Source organism: Phallusia mammillata, chromosome 5 (genome assembly GCF_965637545.1).
Source record: "Phallusia mammillata chromosome 5, kaPhaMamm4.hap1.1, whole genome shotgun sequence".
NCBI classification, from domain to species: Eukaryota; Metazoa; Chordata; class Ascidiacea; order Phlebobranchia; family Ascidiidae; genus Phallusia; species Phallusia mammillata.
This window is the reverse complement of record NC_137256.1, coordinates 12,450,416-12,464,599: the sequence shown is the minus strand read 5'-3', so window position 1 is coordinate 12,464,599 and position 14,184 is coordinate 12,450,416. Positions and strand designations below refer to the sequence as shown.

At 36.2% G+C, this 14,184-nt stretch overlaps 2 protein-coding genes across 3 annotated transcripts; both read left to right on the top strand.

The window, feature by feature from the left end:
- The first annotated feature begins 635 nt into the window (after positions 1-635).
- LOC145229900 (spliceosome RNA helicase DDX39B) lies at positions 636-4,142 on the top strand. The gene is made up of 11 exons (XM_080095243.1): positions 636-755; positions 1,128-1,345; positions 1,415-1,542; positions 1,603-1,695; positions 1,767-1,950; positions 2,232-2,350; positions 2,997-3,128; positions 3,195-3,329; positions 3,395-3,514; positions 3,690-3,837; positions 3,895-4,142. The coding sequence occupies exons 2-11, from the start codon at positions 1,147-1,149 to the stop codon at positions 3,906-3,908; spliced, it is 1,272 nt and encodes a 423-aa protein (XP_079951369.1). The 5' UTR covers positions 636-755; positions 1,128-1,146; the 3' UTR covers positions 3,909-4,142.
- Positions 4,143-5,275: 1,133 nt separating this feature from the next.
- On the top strand, positions 5,276-14,151 carry LOC145228271 (kinesin-associated protein 3-like). 2 transcript variants are annotated; one of them, XM_080093271.1, is made up of 18 exons: positions 5,276-5,439; positions 7,090-7,221; positions 7,736-7,884; positions 8,076-8,303; positions 8,883-9,019; positions 9,707-9,890; positions 9,995-10,176; positions 10,242-10,404; positions 10,468-10,574; positions 10,660-10,755; positions 11,057-11,191; positions 11,263-11,428; positions 11,730-11,855; positions 13,093-13,193; positions 13,255-13,338; positions 13,405-13,573; positions 13,653-13,755; positions 13,830-14,151. In XM_080093271.1, the coding sequence occupies exons 1-18, from the start codon at positions 5,402-5,404 to the stop codon at positions 13,969-13,971; spliced, it is 2,442 nt and encodes an 813-aa protein (XP_079949397.1). In that variant the 5' UTR covers positions 5,276-5,401; the 3' UTR covers positions 13,972-14,151. The 2 variants fall into 2 exon arrangements, with proteins under 2 accessions (XP_079949397.1, XP_079949398.1); XM_080093272.1 differs by lacking the exon at positions 11,057-11,191.
- Positions 14,152-14,184: the final 33 nt, after the last annotated feature.

Sequence of the window (14,184 nt, the reverse complement as noted above, 5' to 3'; positions counted from 1 at the left end):
CCGTCGCGGGCCGGATCCGGCCCGCGGGCCGTATGTTGCCCGCCCCTGCCCTAAAACTATCTTAACATGCGGCTTACAATCGAGTAACTGCGGTATTTTGAAATCCCAACATTTTGTTTAAAAAGGAAATATAAACTTGGGGTCACCAAATGTAGCGAGTTTATTCGAGGTACATCGTAATAGAATAACACAATGAGCGAATACGCCGCATATGACGAGAGTCGTAGAAAGAAGGCAATCTGTCCGGTTCGCTGTAGTATGAAAGCATACGACAACATGTAGTGATAGAGGCCGCTACAAGCTACATTTTTTTGTGTTTGAATGAACAAAATAAATTAATACCGGGGCGTGGTTGCCCTTGGGTGTCGGCGCCCATGCTGGCATGTTCACCAACAGCGCGGCTATAGTGCCAATTAACAGACAGCCTTGTGCTTGTAGGTAGGGTCATCGTCACATGCGCGCTCTGTGATATTTTTTACACATAAAAGTGTTTGCAATAATCTTTTACAATTTTAATTTCATTAGCATTTTTTACTGGGTGGATATGAATCAAATACGTAGGGATACAAATTAAATGAGAGGTTTTGCTTTTTTCTCTTTGCCGCGCTGTTTTAAACCACGCGGCAACTGGATTTGCCTGGTGGCGCAATTATTCACGTGACCTACACACCCGGATGATCAGTTGACGTGCTATAAAGCAAATGCGCTACATTCTTTCAGGGGCTCGTGGTCATAATTTTTATCTTTACGAAACGGTAAGTTGGTTTGCTCAATTGTTTAGGCTGTAGGGTGCTTTGTTTTAATTGCTATTAATTGTTGTTTGTGGTAAGTTTGTTTAGTTCTAACCTGTAAACGCTTGCGTAATTAGAAGGTGATTTTATTGTGTTTAAAAAAGGGTTGGTTTTGCCCTGATTGTCGATGTCGTCAACTTAAAGTCGTTTTTTTTTTTAAAAAACAACATGATTTAAGGTAGATTTTATAAAAAGTTTTAAAAGTATGTACGAATTATTTCTTTCAATTTTATCACAAACAGTATGACCAGTATTGCGCTTACACACGACCTAACTATTTTTCAACGTGTATTCTCAGTTATTTTCATTTTTAACTTCTGTAAACTTGTTTTTCAGATTAAAACCTAACACAACAATGACTGATGCAGACATTCTGTTAGATTATGAGGAAGATGAACATGAAACCACCAATGACTTAGTTCCAGGAAAAGATCAGAAGAAAGATGTGAAGGGAACATATGTGTCCATTCACAGTTCTGGTTTTAGAGATTTTCTACTTAAGCCAGAACTACTTCGTGCCATTGTGGACTGTGGTTTTGAACATCCCTCTGAAGGTTGGTGTTTATCTGAGTTGGTTTGTTTAGGTCTCAATTGAAAAATTTACACAATATTATGTTCTACAGTTCAAAATGAGTGTATTCCACAAGCTGTACTTGGCATGGATGTGCTGTGCCAAGCAAAATCTGGAATGGGTAAAACTGCAGTTTTTGTGTTGGCAACATTACAGCAACTGGAACCTGTGGATGGTCAGGTTTGTAACAACTACAAATATGATTTGCAACAATTCCCTAACATCAAATTCCTTTTTTAGGTTTCGGTCTTGGTAATGTGCCACACACGAGAACTGGCTTTCCAGATCAGCAAAGAATATGAGAGGTTTTCCAAATATATGTCCACTATTAAGGTTTGTTGGTTGTGAATATATTAAGTTGAGTAGTTGTCATGTTTACTAAAATTGCTAAAATATTATTGCAGGTTGCAGTGTTTTTTGGTGGTCTTCCAATCACTAAAGACCAAGCAACATTGAAAAGCAATTGCCCTCATATTGTTGTTGGTACACCTGGACGCCTACTTGCTCTTATCAGATCAAACTCCCTAAACCTAAAAAATATCAAGCACTTTATTTTGGATGAATGTGATAAAATGTTGGAGCAGCTAGGTAGGTCATTTTGTTGGGTTGGAATTAGATTTAATATATACAATCGAGGCTAGAGTCACATGATGGACTGTGAGAATAGTCACAATGTCTATGGTGTGCTTATTGTCTCGAAAAGCAACGAGTCCTTATCCATCGTGCACTGCTTAATCTTTGTACGACCACAAGGCTTTCGTACATTTCCTTTTGAAAATTGTATCATTTTTATGGCAGTGCTATAGATAAAAGGTGTTATATAATCAGTATACTAGCCATAAAATTTATGAGCTTTTGCACATTTTTAGATATGCGCAGAGATGTGCAAGACATCTTTCGTTTGACACCCCATGAGAAGCAAGTGATGATGTTTAGTGCAACGCTGAGCAAAGACATACGTCCAGTGTGCAAGAAGTTCATGCAAGATGTAATTAAAATTCCTGGGGCTTGATGGAGTCCTGCAATTTGGTTCCAAGTTGTTGCCAACAGTCATTTCAGCTTGTGCATTTCATCTACTACCAGCAGTGGTGGTTGGTCTGGTCATGGGGGGTGTACTTGGGACTGTCCAGGGGGGCAATTTACATGCAAATGTGAAATCTCTGTTCCTGGCTTTTTCTACAGTTGTCTGTCTTGACAACAGTGCAACTTTCCAACAAAACAACCTTCTTTTCTTGACCTTTTCACCCAACAAAACCCAGTTAAAGCTTTTATTGCCCCATTACTTAATCCCCGCCTTCAAAACTTACTTCACCAATACCCTTCCAAATTCTATGGATAATTGTGGACTTGAAGTTTTTGGAGGAATCATTTCTTTCTGATACCACACAAAAACCATTTTCGGAGCGATGGATACAAGAACGGTGTGATTTCATTGAAGAAATGCACAAATTTCGAGCAGTCAACTGCAAAATGGCGGAGAAAAATAAATTATTTTGTGAAGATGAATAATAATGTATAAATGTTAATAATGATTTAAATATTCCGCATTTAAGACTGTGTGGTCTTGTTGGCATGGTTTATAAGGCTTAAAGGTGTTGGGACATTTTAGCAACAACTAAGATTTTGTTTTCTAGCCGATGGAGGTTTATGTTGATGATGAAGCAAAGCTCACTCTACATGGACTCCAACAGCATTATGTTAAGTTAAAGGATAATGAGAAGAACAGGAAATTGTTTGATTTGCTTGATGCACTAGAGTTCAACCAGGTTGGTACATTACACTGTTTGTAACCATAAAATTAATCAATTACTAAAACTCACTTTCATTCTAAGGTTGTCATCTTTGTGAAGTCTGTACAAAGATGCATGGCTTTGGCTGAGCTCTTGAAAGAACAAAACTTTCCAGCCATTGACATTCACAGGGCTATGAACCAAGAGGAACGCCTCAGCCGATATCAACTTTTCAAGGTAAACACAGCAGCATAGAGTATTTTGCAAGTTAGGCTTGTTCAAAACAAGAATTCTTGATGCAGAATTTTGAACGCCGTATCTTGGTGGCAACCAACCTATTTGGGAGAGGCATGGACATTGAAAGAGTCAACATTGTTTTCAACTATGACATGCCCGAGGACTCCGACACCTACCTCCACAGAGTATGTTATCAGCAGCTTTTTATAACATTATTGTATGCCGATGATTAAAACTTTGCTGTTCACATTCTGATTTTATGTGTTGATATCAATTTCAACATATGAGGCTTTGACAACCAATAATCCAATTTCACATATTATTGTCAATTTGGTTGTGTTCAAAATGGATTGTTTTTAGGTTGCTCGTGCAGGAAGATTTGGTACCAAGGGTCTGGCAATCACATTTGTTTCTGATGAAACTGATGCCAAAATTTTAAACGATGTTCAAGACCGCTTTGAAGTCAATGTAACTGAACTGCCTGATGAAATCGACATCTCTGCATACAGTAAGAACATAGTTGGTTAAAGCCATCCCAATTTCTAATAACGTTGCTATTTTTCAGTTGAGGGACGTTGAAGCAACCATACCAGAAGCCAGTAAAATTAACATCAACTGCTTCAGTGATGTAAACTGATCCATTTATTGTGCACATATTTGTAGCCGGTGTATTAGCTTTACAGACAAATGTGATGGACCGATGAATATTTCCCTTCATACTGATTGCCATCATTATGGAATGAGTGTTAACGTGTTGTCGTTCTGTTTGAGTATCTTGTTTTAAAAACAAAATAAAGTCTTACACTTTTTAAATGCATTGTGGTTTCGTGTCAAACTAAATGGGAAAAATTTGGCGTTGCATTGTGCCCGACATAAAAGCGATAATAGAAAGGATTTTAATGGTTGGAAGTTACCTAAATAGTCTACCCACCAGTATGCCGAGGACGTCATTTAAATTTACAAAAGGAAACTAACCAACTTCGCCACAAAGAGGTCAATACAGCGCCAACAAGAGTGCGTCTTACCAGGGCTCGTAGGCGTTCAGGGGGTCATAAATATCAAATTTAAAAATTATTTAGGCAGATGTGCATCAATTTTCTAATGTTGCTGTAAAATATTATCCTAAATGCCGAGTACGACATGTTTGCTTAGCAACTGTATTTTAGTGTCCCTATTGGTTTTACTAGTGTACCGACGGGGACCAGGTAATGTCTCTCACCAGCACATTTTTTAATGTCCAGAGCCCTGACTCAATACATTAAAAACAATCAAATGTATAGTCAAATTGTAGTAAATCGTATGTGACAGAGAAACCCTTTCAAGCCACAAAAACAGGATTAGATTAAATAATACTTCTCCCGGTTGTTTTTATAAAAGAAAGTAGGCGCCTTTGAGCGAGTGCGCAAAAGAAAACAGGGAAGAGACGAAATTATAATTCTCAAATATGCACGCAGCGATTGAATGAGTAAAAACAAGTTTATTTGATTATAAAATGTAGTAATGCAATACTGTGCAGTAACGCAACAAAAAAGTGAGAAGGTGTTGCAGATTACTATTAGCGCAACTATGTAGCAACATGATATAATATAATACCTAACCGTTAAAGCAAGAAGATCAATCAAACATATCCACAAAAATATTACAATGGCAAATTCATTGAATTCGACAATGTTTTTTTTACCACTTGACGAAAAAATACAAACAGCTTGAAAGAAAAGCCACGCAAGCTGCATTAATCCGTAACATTAAAGTAAACTTGCTTTGAATTTAACCTGCAATTTAACTAATTGTACAGGCGATTGCGAGTAATGTTTACCCTTTATTAATTTTAATAACTACATTAAAAACATTAGTGTTTAACACAAGTTAATGCTTGTCATTTTTTAAAATTTGTGATAAATTAATCTCAAACCGCTGCGGATAAATGTTTAGCCTCACTTTCAGAATTGTTGTTGTCATATTACATTCAGTCCAATAGTGATTACTTCTTGCTTATATGAGTAACGTTTTGGAAATTGATTGCTAAAAGGTATGTAGAAAAGAAGTTGTGTTCAAAGATTTACCGGGATAAAATGATGATGCAAACAGAAGATGCACGCTATTTAAAGCGGTAATTGAAATGTATTTTAAACATGCAAAAAATTTATTATATTTGTACTTTAGCGCTTTTAACGTGTTTAGTGCCACGAAACCCTTTAGTATTTTTGAAAACATCTATTTTGTACTTATGCACCCGTCACCCAATAATATAGTTTACTTTAAATTTGCCATAATATGTGTACCATCTGATGTCCTAGTAGGGTGAAAAGTTTACACACTATGCTTAAGAGTGTTACTGTATAAAATTTATTATAACTTCAAAAAAAAACACCGGGACCACTGCAGAACCCTTGACTCCTGTCCTGTGGGTGTTATATGTAACAATGGGATCCTGCAGAACCCGAATTATTGATGAAATAATATTGAACAATTTAGCTTTATGAACTTAAACATTTGAGTATCTGTTTAATTAAGAAAACATTTGGTTATTATTACATTTGAACTGTTAAACATATTAAATCAGGGGTGGGCAACATACGGCCCGCGGGCCGGATCCGGCCCGCGACGGGATTTTGAGCGGCCCGCGGACAGTTTCCGGTCTTACATGATAATGTGGCCCGCGGCCACGGTCTGCCGCATTCCCCCATTACTTGCTTACTACGTCAAATTACAGTTGTAACGGACAGTAACGCTCCCCAATAGCAAAAAAATTCCCGCCATTGTTACCATTGCACCATACGTCCATTGTTACGACATAACTACCAACCTTGTGTGTGTCCTACTTTAACGGTTTCCTTTGTTTCCACATGTATAGCCTAGTTCAGGGGTGGGGAACCTGCCGCCTAAAGGCCACATGCGGCCTTTTAATGCACTAAGTGCGGCCTTCGATGGCAAAATACATTTTTAAGATGTTGATATAACCGACTGCACCAGGCGCAGAAAAAAATAGACAGAAACGTATTTTTGACTTTATTGCAAATTATTTTTGGATTAGTTCCAGGGCAGCGGTTTTCAAACAAGACCCATGATCCCATAGTGGTATATAAAGCGATTTCCATAGGACTACCAAAAACTCCAGGTTCTGCAATTTCTAGGTTAAATAAATCCTGAATGTTGTAGTGAAGATGAAAATGTAGTGAGGAATTTTAATTAGCTTGGACCGTAAGTCCTACAAACTACGAGGAATAGCAAAACGACCATTCTGTAAGTCAAAAAGTTTGAACATCACTGTCCTTGGCCTGGGAAATAGTTTATGCGGCCTACACGAGTGTCGATAAATCGTTTGGAAGCCTTTATAGACAAAAAGGTTCCCCACCCCTGGTTTAGGTGGTCAAAATTCCGTTTTAAATCACTGGATAAATACGCGATTAATGTATCGATTCAGGAATCCGGCCCGCCAAGTACTTCATTTTCCCGTATCAGGCCCGCCAACTGGAGAAGTTGCCCGCCCCTGTATTAAATGAATGTAAGAAATCACTAATATGGCTTGTGATTCAACTTTCGGCGGGTTTTTCACTGAGCCTGTGTAGCACAGTTGGCAGAGTGCAAGTCCTGAAAAGACTCCTGTCATGGGTTTAAATCCCACCGCAGGCTACATTTTTCTAGCCTACGCCTTACCATTTGGTGGTGAATGCTTGTTGACTGGCTGATTTTGTATAATGCCTTCAGTAGGCCTGGTGTTCTATGATATGGCTAATGATTTTATCAATTGTTTTCATAGCAAAGTAAAAGGTGGAAACATTGATGTTCATCCCACAGAGAAGGCTATAATTGTTAATTATGAAGTTGAAGCAACAATTCTGGGGGAGATGGGCAACCCTATGATAGGGGAGAAAAAAGAATGTCAAAAAGTGTAAGTTAATGTTGTCTTTTTTTGTTCAGGTGCAGAGCCTACAGTTGTTATGACTTGGAAGTTCATCCTTTTGAGACAGCCATCATTGTTTTGTATAATTACACAGATTACAAGTATGAAGATGATGTATTAGGATTAGGTAATGTTCTTTCAGAGGGAAGAAAGCAGAAAATGTAAGATAGTTTATGTTGGACTTTTCTTTCTGTTATAATTTAAATTGATATTTATTTAAAAACGTAAACACAGATCAGGTATTGTAAGCTATGATTTTCTTTAGAATATGCTCATGAGATAGTTTAGCACAGCAAAAGCATTTAAAAAATGTGTAGTTATTTGTGAGAGTTTTCGACAAAATGAAAGGAGATTGACATTTCTTAGCTAGAAAGAAGCTCAGTGAAAGAATAGTTGTGACCTTCTTTTTGTAATTTAAATTATTTACCTGTTTTGTAAACAAATGTGCTAGAAGTCCCGTAAAAATTGACAGAAATTTGCACAAGCTACTTTGTATATATAGAATACAACTAAAAAGCCTGAATGCAACCACTGACATCAGTGCCCTTGCACGTGAAATTCTTGAAAAATGCAAACTGATTCACCCTGCCAAGTTGCCGGAAGTTGAACAATTGCTGTACTATCTGCAAAACCGAAAAGAAGTAACAAAAAGTAAGCAAAACTTGAAAACTTTTTACAAAAAAAGTTCTTCCAATAAGTTTGAATAAGGACCAGTTTTGTGTGCCAAAACTTCTTTTCACTAAAAATTTGGTGGAATTTGTTTGTAAATTCTTCTTTTGCAACTGAGGTATAATGCACAAAAGTAATAATTTGCTATATAGAACATGTTAATTTTTTATTAGTACCAAGTGACAAGTTTGAGAAGAAACAGCCTCTTCGTGGTCTGTTGGATCCAGCACCTGATTGTATGAATGATATGAGTATTCTGGATGGTGAGTTAGCCAGCATTAACAATATTGATGAATATGTTGAACTACTGTATGAGGAAGTTCCATCAAAAATCAAAGCTTCAGCCTTGCTTCTCCAACTTACGAGAAATCCAGACAACCTCGAAGAATTAATTCAACACAGTAAGTACCCTGATGGAGATTTAGGCATGCAACATTAAATGTTTTTGTGCTAATTTACAATATGTCAGGTGTGAAAGAGGCAGTATCAAGTCATTTTTACGAATTTCCATGTAGCAAACCCAGAAAAAATCTATATAAACCAAATACAGTAGCTTGGGCACAGTTGCTTACAAAAAGTACCTAAATACCCCGACCAGATAATAGCATGTCCAGCATACACACAAGGCTGTGTTGTGATTTAAATTTTCTTAGGCATGTCAGCAAACCTTTGCCATTCATACCAAGCTGGTACAGCATCAACCAAGGTGTTGTTACAAATTTGAATCCTATCACAGGTTTAAATTTTGCACAGAGATGCTCAAAAATAGGCTTGATGCAGTATAAAGCTTCTTTCAGACATGGTATACTGGGGATTGTGTATGTGTTCATCATTTGTCTTGTAACGTAAGCTGATTCTGCCAAACATGTCTTTATATTTGAGATAATTTATCATCTGGTATGATGCTTTTAATAGCCCTGGTGTAACAGGGTTTATATTTACACTTTCACGACAAACCTTACAATTTGATATGTTTTAAGACACTGTTCTTGGAGCATTAACTCGAGTACTGAGAGAGGACTGGAGAAAAAGTGTGGAGTTGTCAACAAATATAATGTACATATTTTTCTGTTTCTCATCATTTGCTCAATTTCATCATATTATTGCCCACTACAAGGTTAGTCAACAAAACCTCAGTTCCTCCAAAATTGATATAAAAAAACAAAAAACATTTGGATTAAGGCTGAACATTAGCTTTACATCAAAGTTGGTCAACATGCAAAACTGAAGCTTTGTGTTGTTACAAAAGATAATTGTTTGGTGGACCAAGTATGTTTTTTGGTTCTTTACTCACACTAAAATAGGTGAATAAATTATACTAGGGTGAACAAACAAACGATTTGTTCAAATATTGTTCATCAAAACACTAAATGGTGTTCAATCATTGCCTAGCATCAATTGACCAAATGAAAACCATTTCTTTGTTGCAGAACCATTTCTCAGTATTTTATGGTCATTGTGATCTATTTGGGTAACAAGTCCAATGTTTGTTTAAATGTGGCACATTGCCGATTCAAAATCTAGAACATACCTTGCAGAAAGGCTAAAACAGACATATTAATTGATTTTGCTGGTAAAACTACAAATGTGTGAGTAAATGAACTTCAGAGATTTGAAAAGGGTGACTGAATTATGTAACACAAAAATTGACTCATGTCACTTGCACCCCGGCTGTGTTATTTTAAAAAAGCATGAAACCCATTTTAATGTATTTTTTTAAATGTCTTTGTACAAAATCCACCTTTGTAGTTTAAACAGCATTGCATCATACAAACTGAGTGAGTTTAGTATTTAGTATGTTTAGATTGGAGCTTTGTCAATGACAATTGCTGAACATGAGCTGGTGAGACATGAAACATGGCGTGAAGATGTTGAAAAAAGAAAGTTAGCATTGCAACAAGAAGCAAACCAACAAACAGAAAAGGAATTTGAGAAAGCACAAAAAAAGTACCAGGGTCTTGTGAAGAAACAAAACCAACTTTTAAGAGGTTTGTATTTTCGACTTTTTAACTTAGAAATGTTACAAGCTAAACCTGAAATGCTACCAAACTAATTTGCCCACATTGTGATTTATTTTTCACTTTCATTTTAGTTGCCTTTTATCTTTTGCTAAATCTGGCTGAAGATCCAAAGGTTGAGGCAAAAATGAAAAATCGAGGAATTGTTAAGATTTTAATCAAGGCACTGGAAATTAGGAAAAACACAGACCTTCTTATTCTTGTACTTTCCTTTTTGAAAAAACTCAGTATTTTTGTGGAAAACAAGGATGAAATGGTAGTTTTCAATCAGTTAAAATATGTGTGATATATGCATATCCTTATGCTGCATAACTATTGTAGGCAAAGATGAATATAATTCAGCTATTGGTGCCATATGTTCCATGTGAAAGTGAGGACCTAATGGGATTAACTCTGTTGCTTTTACTCAACCTTTCCTTTGATACAAGTCTCAGACAAAGCATGATGAATGCAGGGTTTTTACCGAGAGTTGCAAATATGCTGGGTAAATTCATGTGTTTGAAATTAAGAACAAGAATAAATGTTTAAATTTGTTTTGTACATGTAGCTACGCCAAATGAAACTCACAAAGCAATTGCAATGAATTTGCTATACCAATTGAGTTTGGATGACAAAGCTCGTTCAATGTTTTCATATACTGATTGCATTCCTAAGGTAGGCAAAGTAAATTAATTATAGCTGAGAACACAAATGATTGTAGACAATAGCAATGCAGCTTGAATTTATTTTTGTTGAGCAGTTGTTGGAAATGGTATTTACAGCACCTGAAGGATCAGTGGGAATTGATTTATCAGCTCTGTGTATAAATATTGCAACTAAAAAAAGGAACACACAGGTACTGTATAACTTAAGTACTATCCCTGGCCTTGCCCAAATACTATACCAGCATTATAATGCAGTGGGTTAAAAAGTTACTAGACAAGCATCAAAGCCTCTACCATGTTGCAGCATACAAACTTGCTTCTACAATCAACAAAAAGCAAGATGGTTTTAATAAGCCCAAACCTGAGTAGTTTGTAGTCCTTGGGATGCTTTGGCGATGGTGCCGATAAACAATTTCAGTTTTGTTACAAAATTTTGCATTTGTATGTAAAAGGCTGTGCACAGTCTTAAAATGTCTTGTTTCAAACATGTAGATGATTTGTGAATCACAAAATAGAATGGCACTCAAGTATTTGGTAAAAAGAACGTTCAAGTACAAGGATGTACTTCTTATTAAAATGCTTCGAAACATGTCAGATCATGCGGGACCCACAAAATCCATGTTTGTGGTAAAAAAAAATCTGTTTTAAAGAATAAACATTAATTTTTTTATTAAAGTGTTGTGGTTTTTGTTACAAAGGATTTTATTGGAAATTTTGCCAATGCTGTTAAGAAAGAGAAGAATGAAGATTTTGTGATTGAATGTGTTGGCATCTTAGCTAATATGAATTTACCCAACATTGACTTTGAACAAATTCTCCAGGAATGCAAACTAATTCCATTTATTCAGAAGGTTTTAAAGCCGGGTACAAATTGTTTTAGCGATTAATTAACTAATTTGACTGACAACACAATCACTTGTTTGTGCATCAGATAAAAAGAATTGATTAAGAAACTGTCGTTTGCTTTTTAAATTTTTTTTTACCAAATTGTAATTTGTTTATTTTTTTTACAAGTGGAATGCCATTTTTGTATTTTTAACTTTCTTTGAGTTTGCTTAGGAAAATAACTTCAGTTTAAAGTGACTTCTTTTTTTTATTGTAAAACATATATGCCACCACATTACGGATTTTTAAATGATTGTGTTTCCCTTGAAATTATTTGCAGATGAGGCAGAAGATGACCTGGTGTTGGAAGCTGTAATTCTGCTTGGTACAGTTGCTATTGATGGAAATTGTGCTGCTGTTTTGGCAGATTCTGGAATAATTCAGGTCTTAATTGACTTGTTGAATGGTAAGACCTTGTACAAAACACATAACCATACTATATTATATGCTGCTTCCAATTCGTCAAATGCAAGTGACCATAAATTTCTGCTAATATTTATCCATTTAACTTTTAGTAAGTGGTGTATAACTATTTATGGGTCCCCTTCCATGAAGGGTACACATATTGTTTTTGTCTGTATTTTTTTTATGTCTGACGCTGGTTTGTAACGCTCGTTTGGTCAAGAAAAAGTGCTTCAAATTTATGTAAATTTGGACAGATGTTAGTTACTAATCTGAAATTGATCCTCCTGAAGTTTGATCCCGAATGACCCAGCAGTTCACCCACAGGCCCCCAAAACGTATTTTTTGGTTTGGTCAAGACAGAGTGCTCTATACTGCAAACCCTAATGTGCTGAAATGTTTAACATTGGGTTACTCGTTTGTTATTTTAAATATCAGCATAATCTATCAAGTGGTTATCCGTAGGCCTACAGCCCCAAATATGTGTTAAAACGTTTACTAAATCTTCTGATGGAGTTTAACACTATATTACTCTGGTCCCAGGGGAGATTTACAGCTCAATGCACAGCGGGTAATAAACAAGCTTGCCTTACAGCATACAATTGTAGGCTTTTTCGTTGGTCAGAATGAGTTTATACTTGCGCGTTAAGTACAGTTTTTTAACTCAGTCTGTTGAGTGTTGATCTTGATAGTTTAACTTTTATTGTTTTTGTGTTGTTCCGCCATGTATTAACCTTTTTGCGTTTTATGTCGGATCGGTGCAAGGCGCATCCTGTGGTGATCAACTTGTAACATACATTAACACAATGCAACACACACCGACGGAAATGAAACCGTGACATTGCGGATAGCCTCGTTTTTGTGTTTACAATGGAGATAGTGGTTACACTGACAGAAACGAAAATGTGAAATTGTGGACAACCTTTTTTGTTTTCACCCAGACGCGAAAAAAGAGTTTGTGGTTTATGACATACGATGCGATATGGTGTAGTCGATTTATACATTTTCTATACAAGCTTGCTTGAGTAGTTACTATTTCCTTGGAATCTAAACATAACCGGAACATTTGTTTATCGTAAATCCGCACAAACACATGTGTGGGGACCCATTCGTTTTTGCTTGCAAAAACAATCATATGTGTAGATCAAATTGTGTGTATAGTAGATTGGTAAATATGATATAGAATATATATTATGGAAGTATATTAGAAAGCCACTTTCTAGTTATTTTTATTTCTTTAGCAAAACAAGAAGATGATGAGTTGGTGCTACAAATTGCGTATGTCTTCTATCAAATGATTTGGCATGAGGAGACCAGAAATGTTATCATTTCAAAAACTCAGGTATTGTTCAAAAATTATGTGAAAAATGTTTAACTCTGCAACTTATTGAACTATATTTCAGGTTCCTGCATATTTGATTGATCTGATGCATGACAGAAATACAGAGATTCGTAAAGTGTGTGACAATACTTTGGACATGATAATGGTTTGTATTGTATCAGTTGTCCGAAATTAGTGTGTTAACTATCAAATCTGACTATGTTGTGTGTAGGAATATGATGAGGAATGGGCAAAGAGGATTCAGATGGAAAAGTTTCGCTGGCATAACTCACAGTGGATTGAAATGGTTGAAACACAACAACATGATGAGGGCATAGATGACATGTACGGTGACCTTCCACCATACCTGCATGATGATGATTTGCTTCTCTATGAACCAAGTAAACAAGGGTTTATGTTTGAAACCAGTGCGTTTACTGCCATATTGTGTTCATAAAATTTATGTTAATGTTTTGACAGATTTTGACGAGGACGTTTTAATGGAAAACGGCGGACTTAAACAAGAGTATATTGATGCTGAAGAATTGAGGAATGACATTGCAGCCCGTATGATACCAGCAGGGTAAGCAGAAATGATAAAACAAATGCAACAGACTCAACTTTCTCCAGGTTTTAACACTGCGTATTCGTTTCCAGATACCTACAGGGGTATGAACCAGATCAGGACCCTAGGTTTACAATCCACGACGACGGATTGGATATGGACGGTTATTATCCGGTACAATCATACGCACGTCCTAGTTCACCTGATTTTGTTGCGTATCATAACAATTACTAAGTCAGAAGTTTAGTTTGAAAGTTATAAGTAACATCAGAGTTTTTGGTTCGGAGCAAAACATAAAGCAGATCTTTGACGCATTTTCAATTGGCATTTTGTTGTTGGTTCTGAACGTATATGTTGTTTTGTTTTGCACGAAAGCTATATAGCACTGTGAATACATGAAATGTTTTGAGCGTATACATGCATTTACAGTTAGTATCGCATATTTTG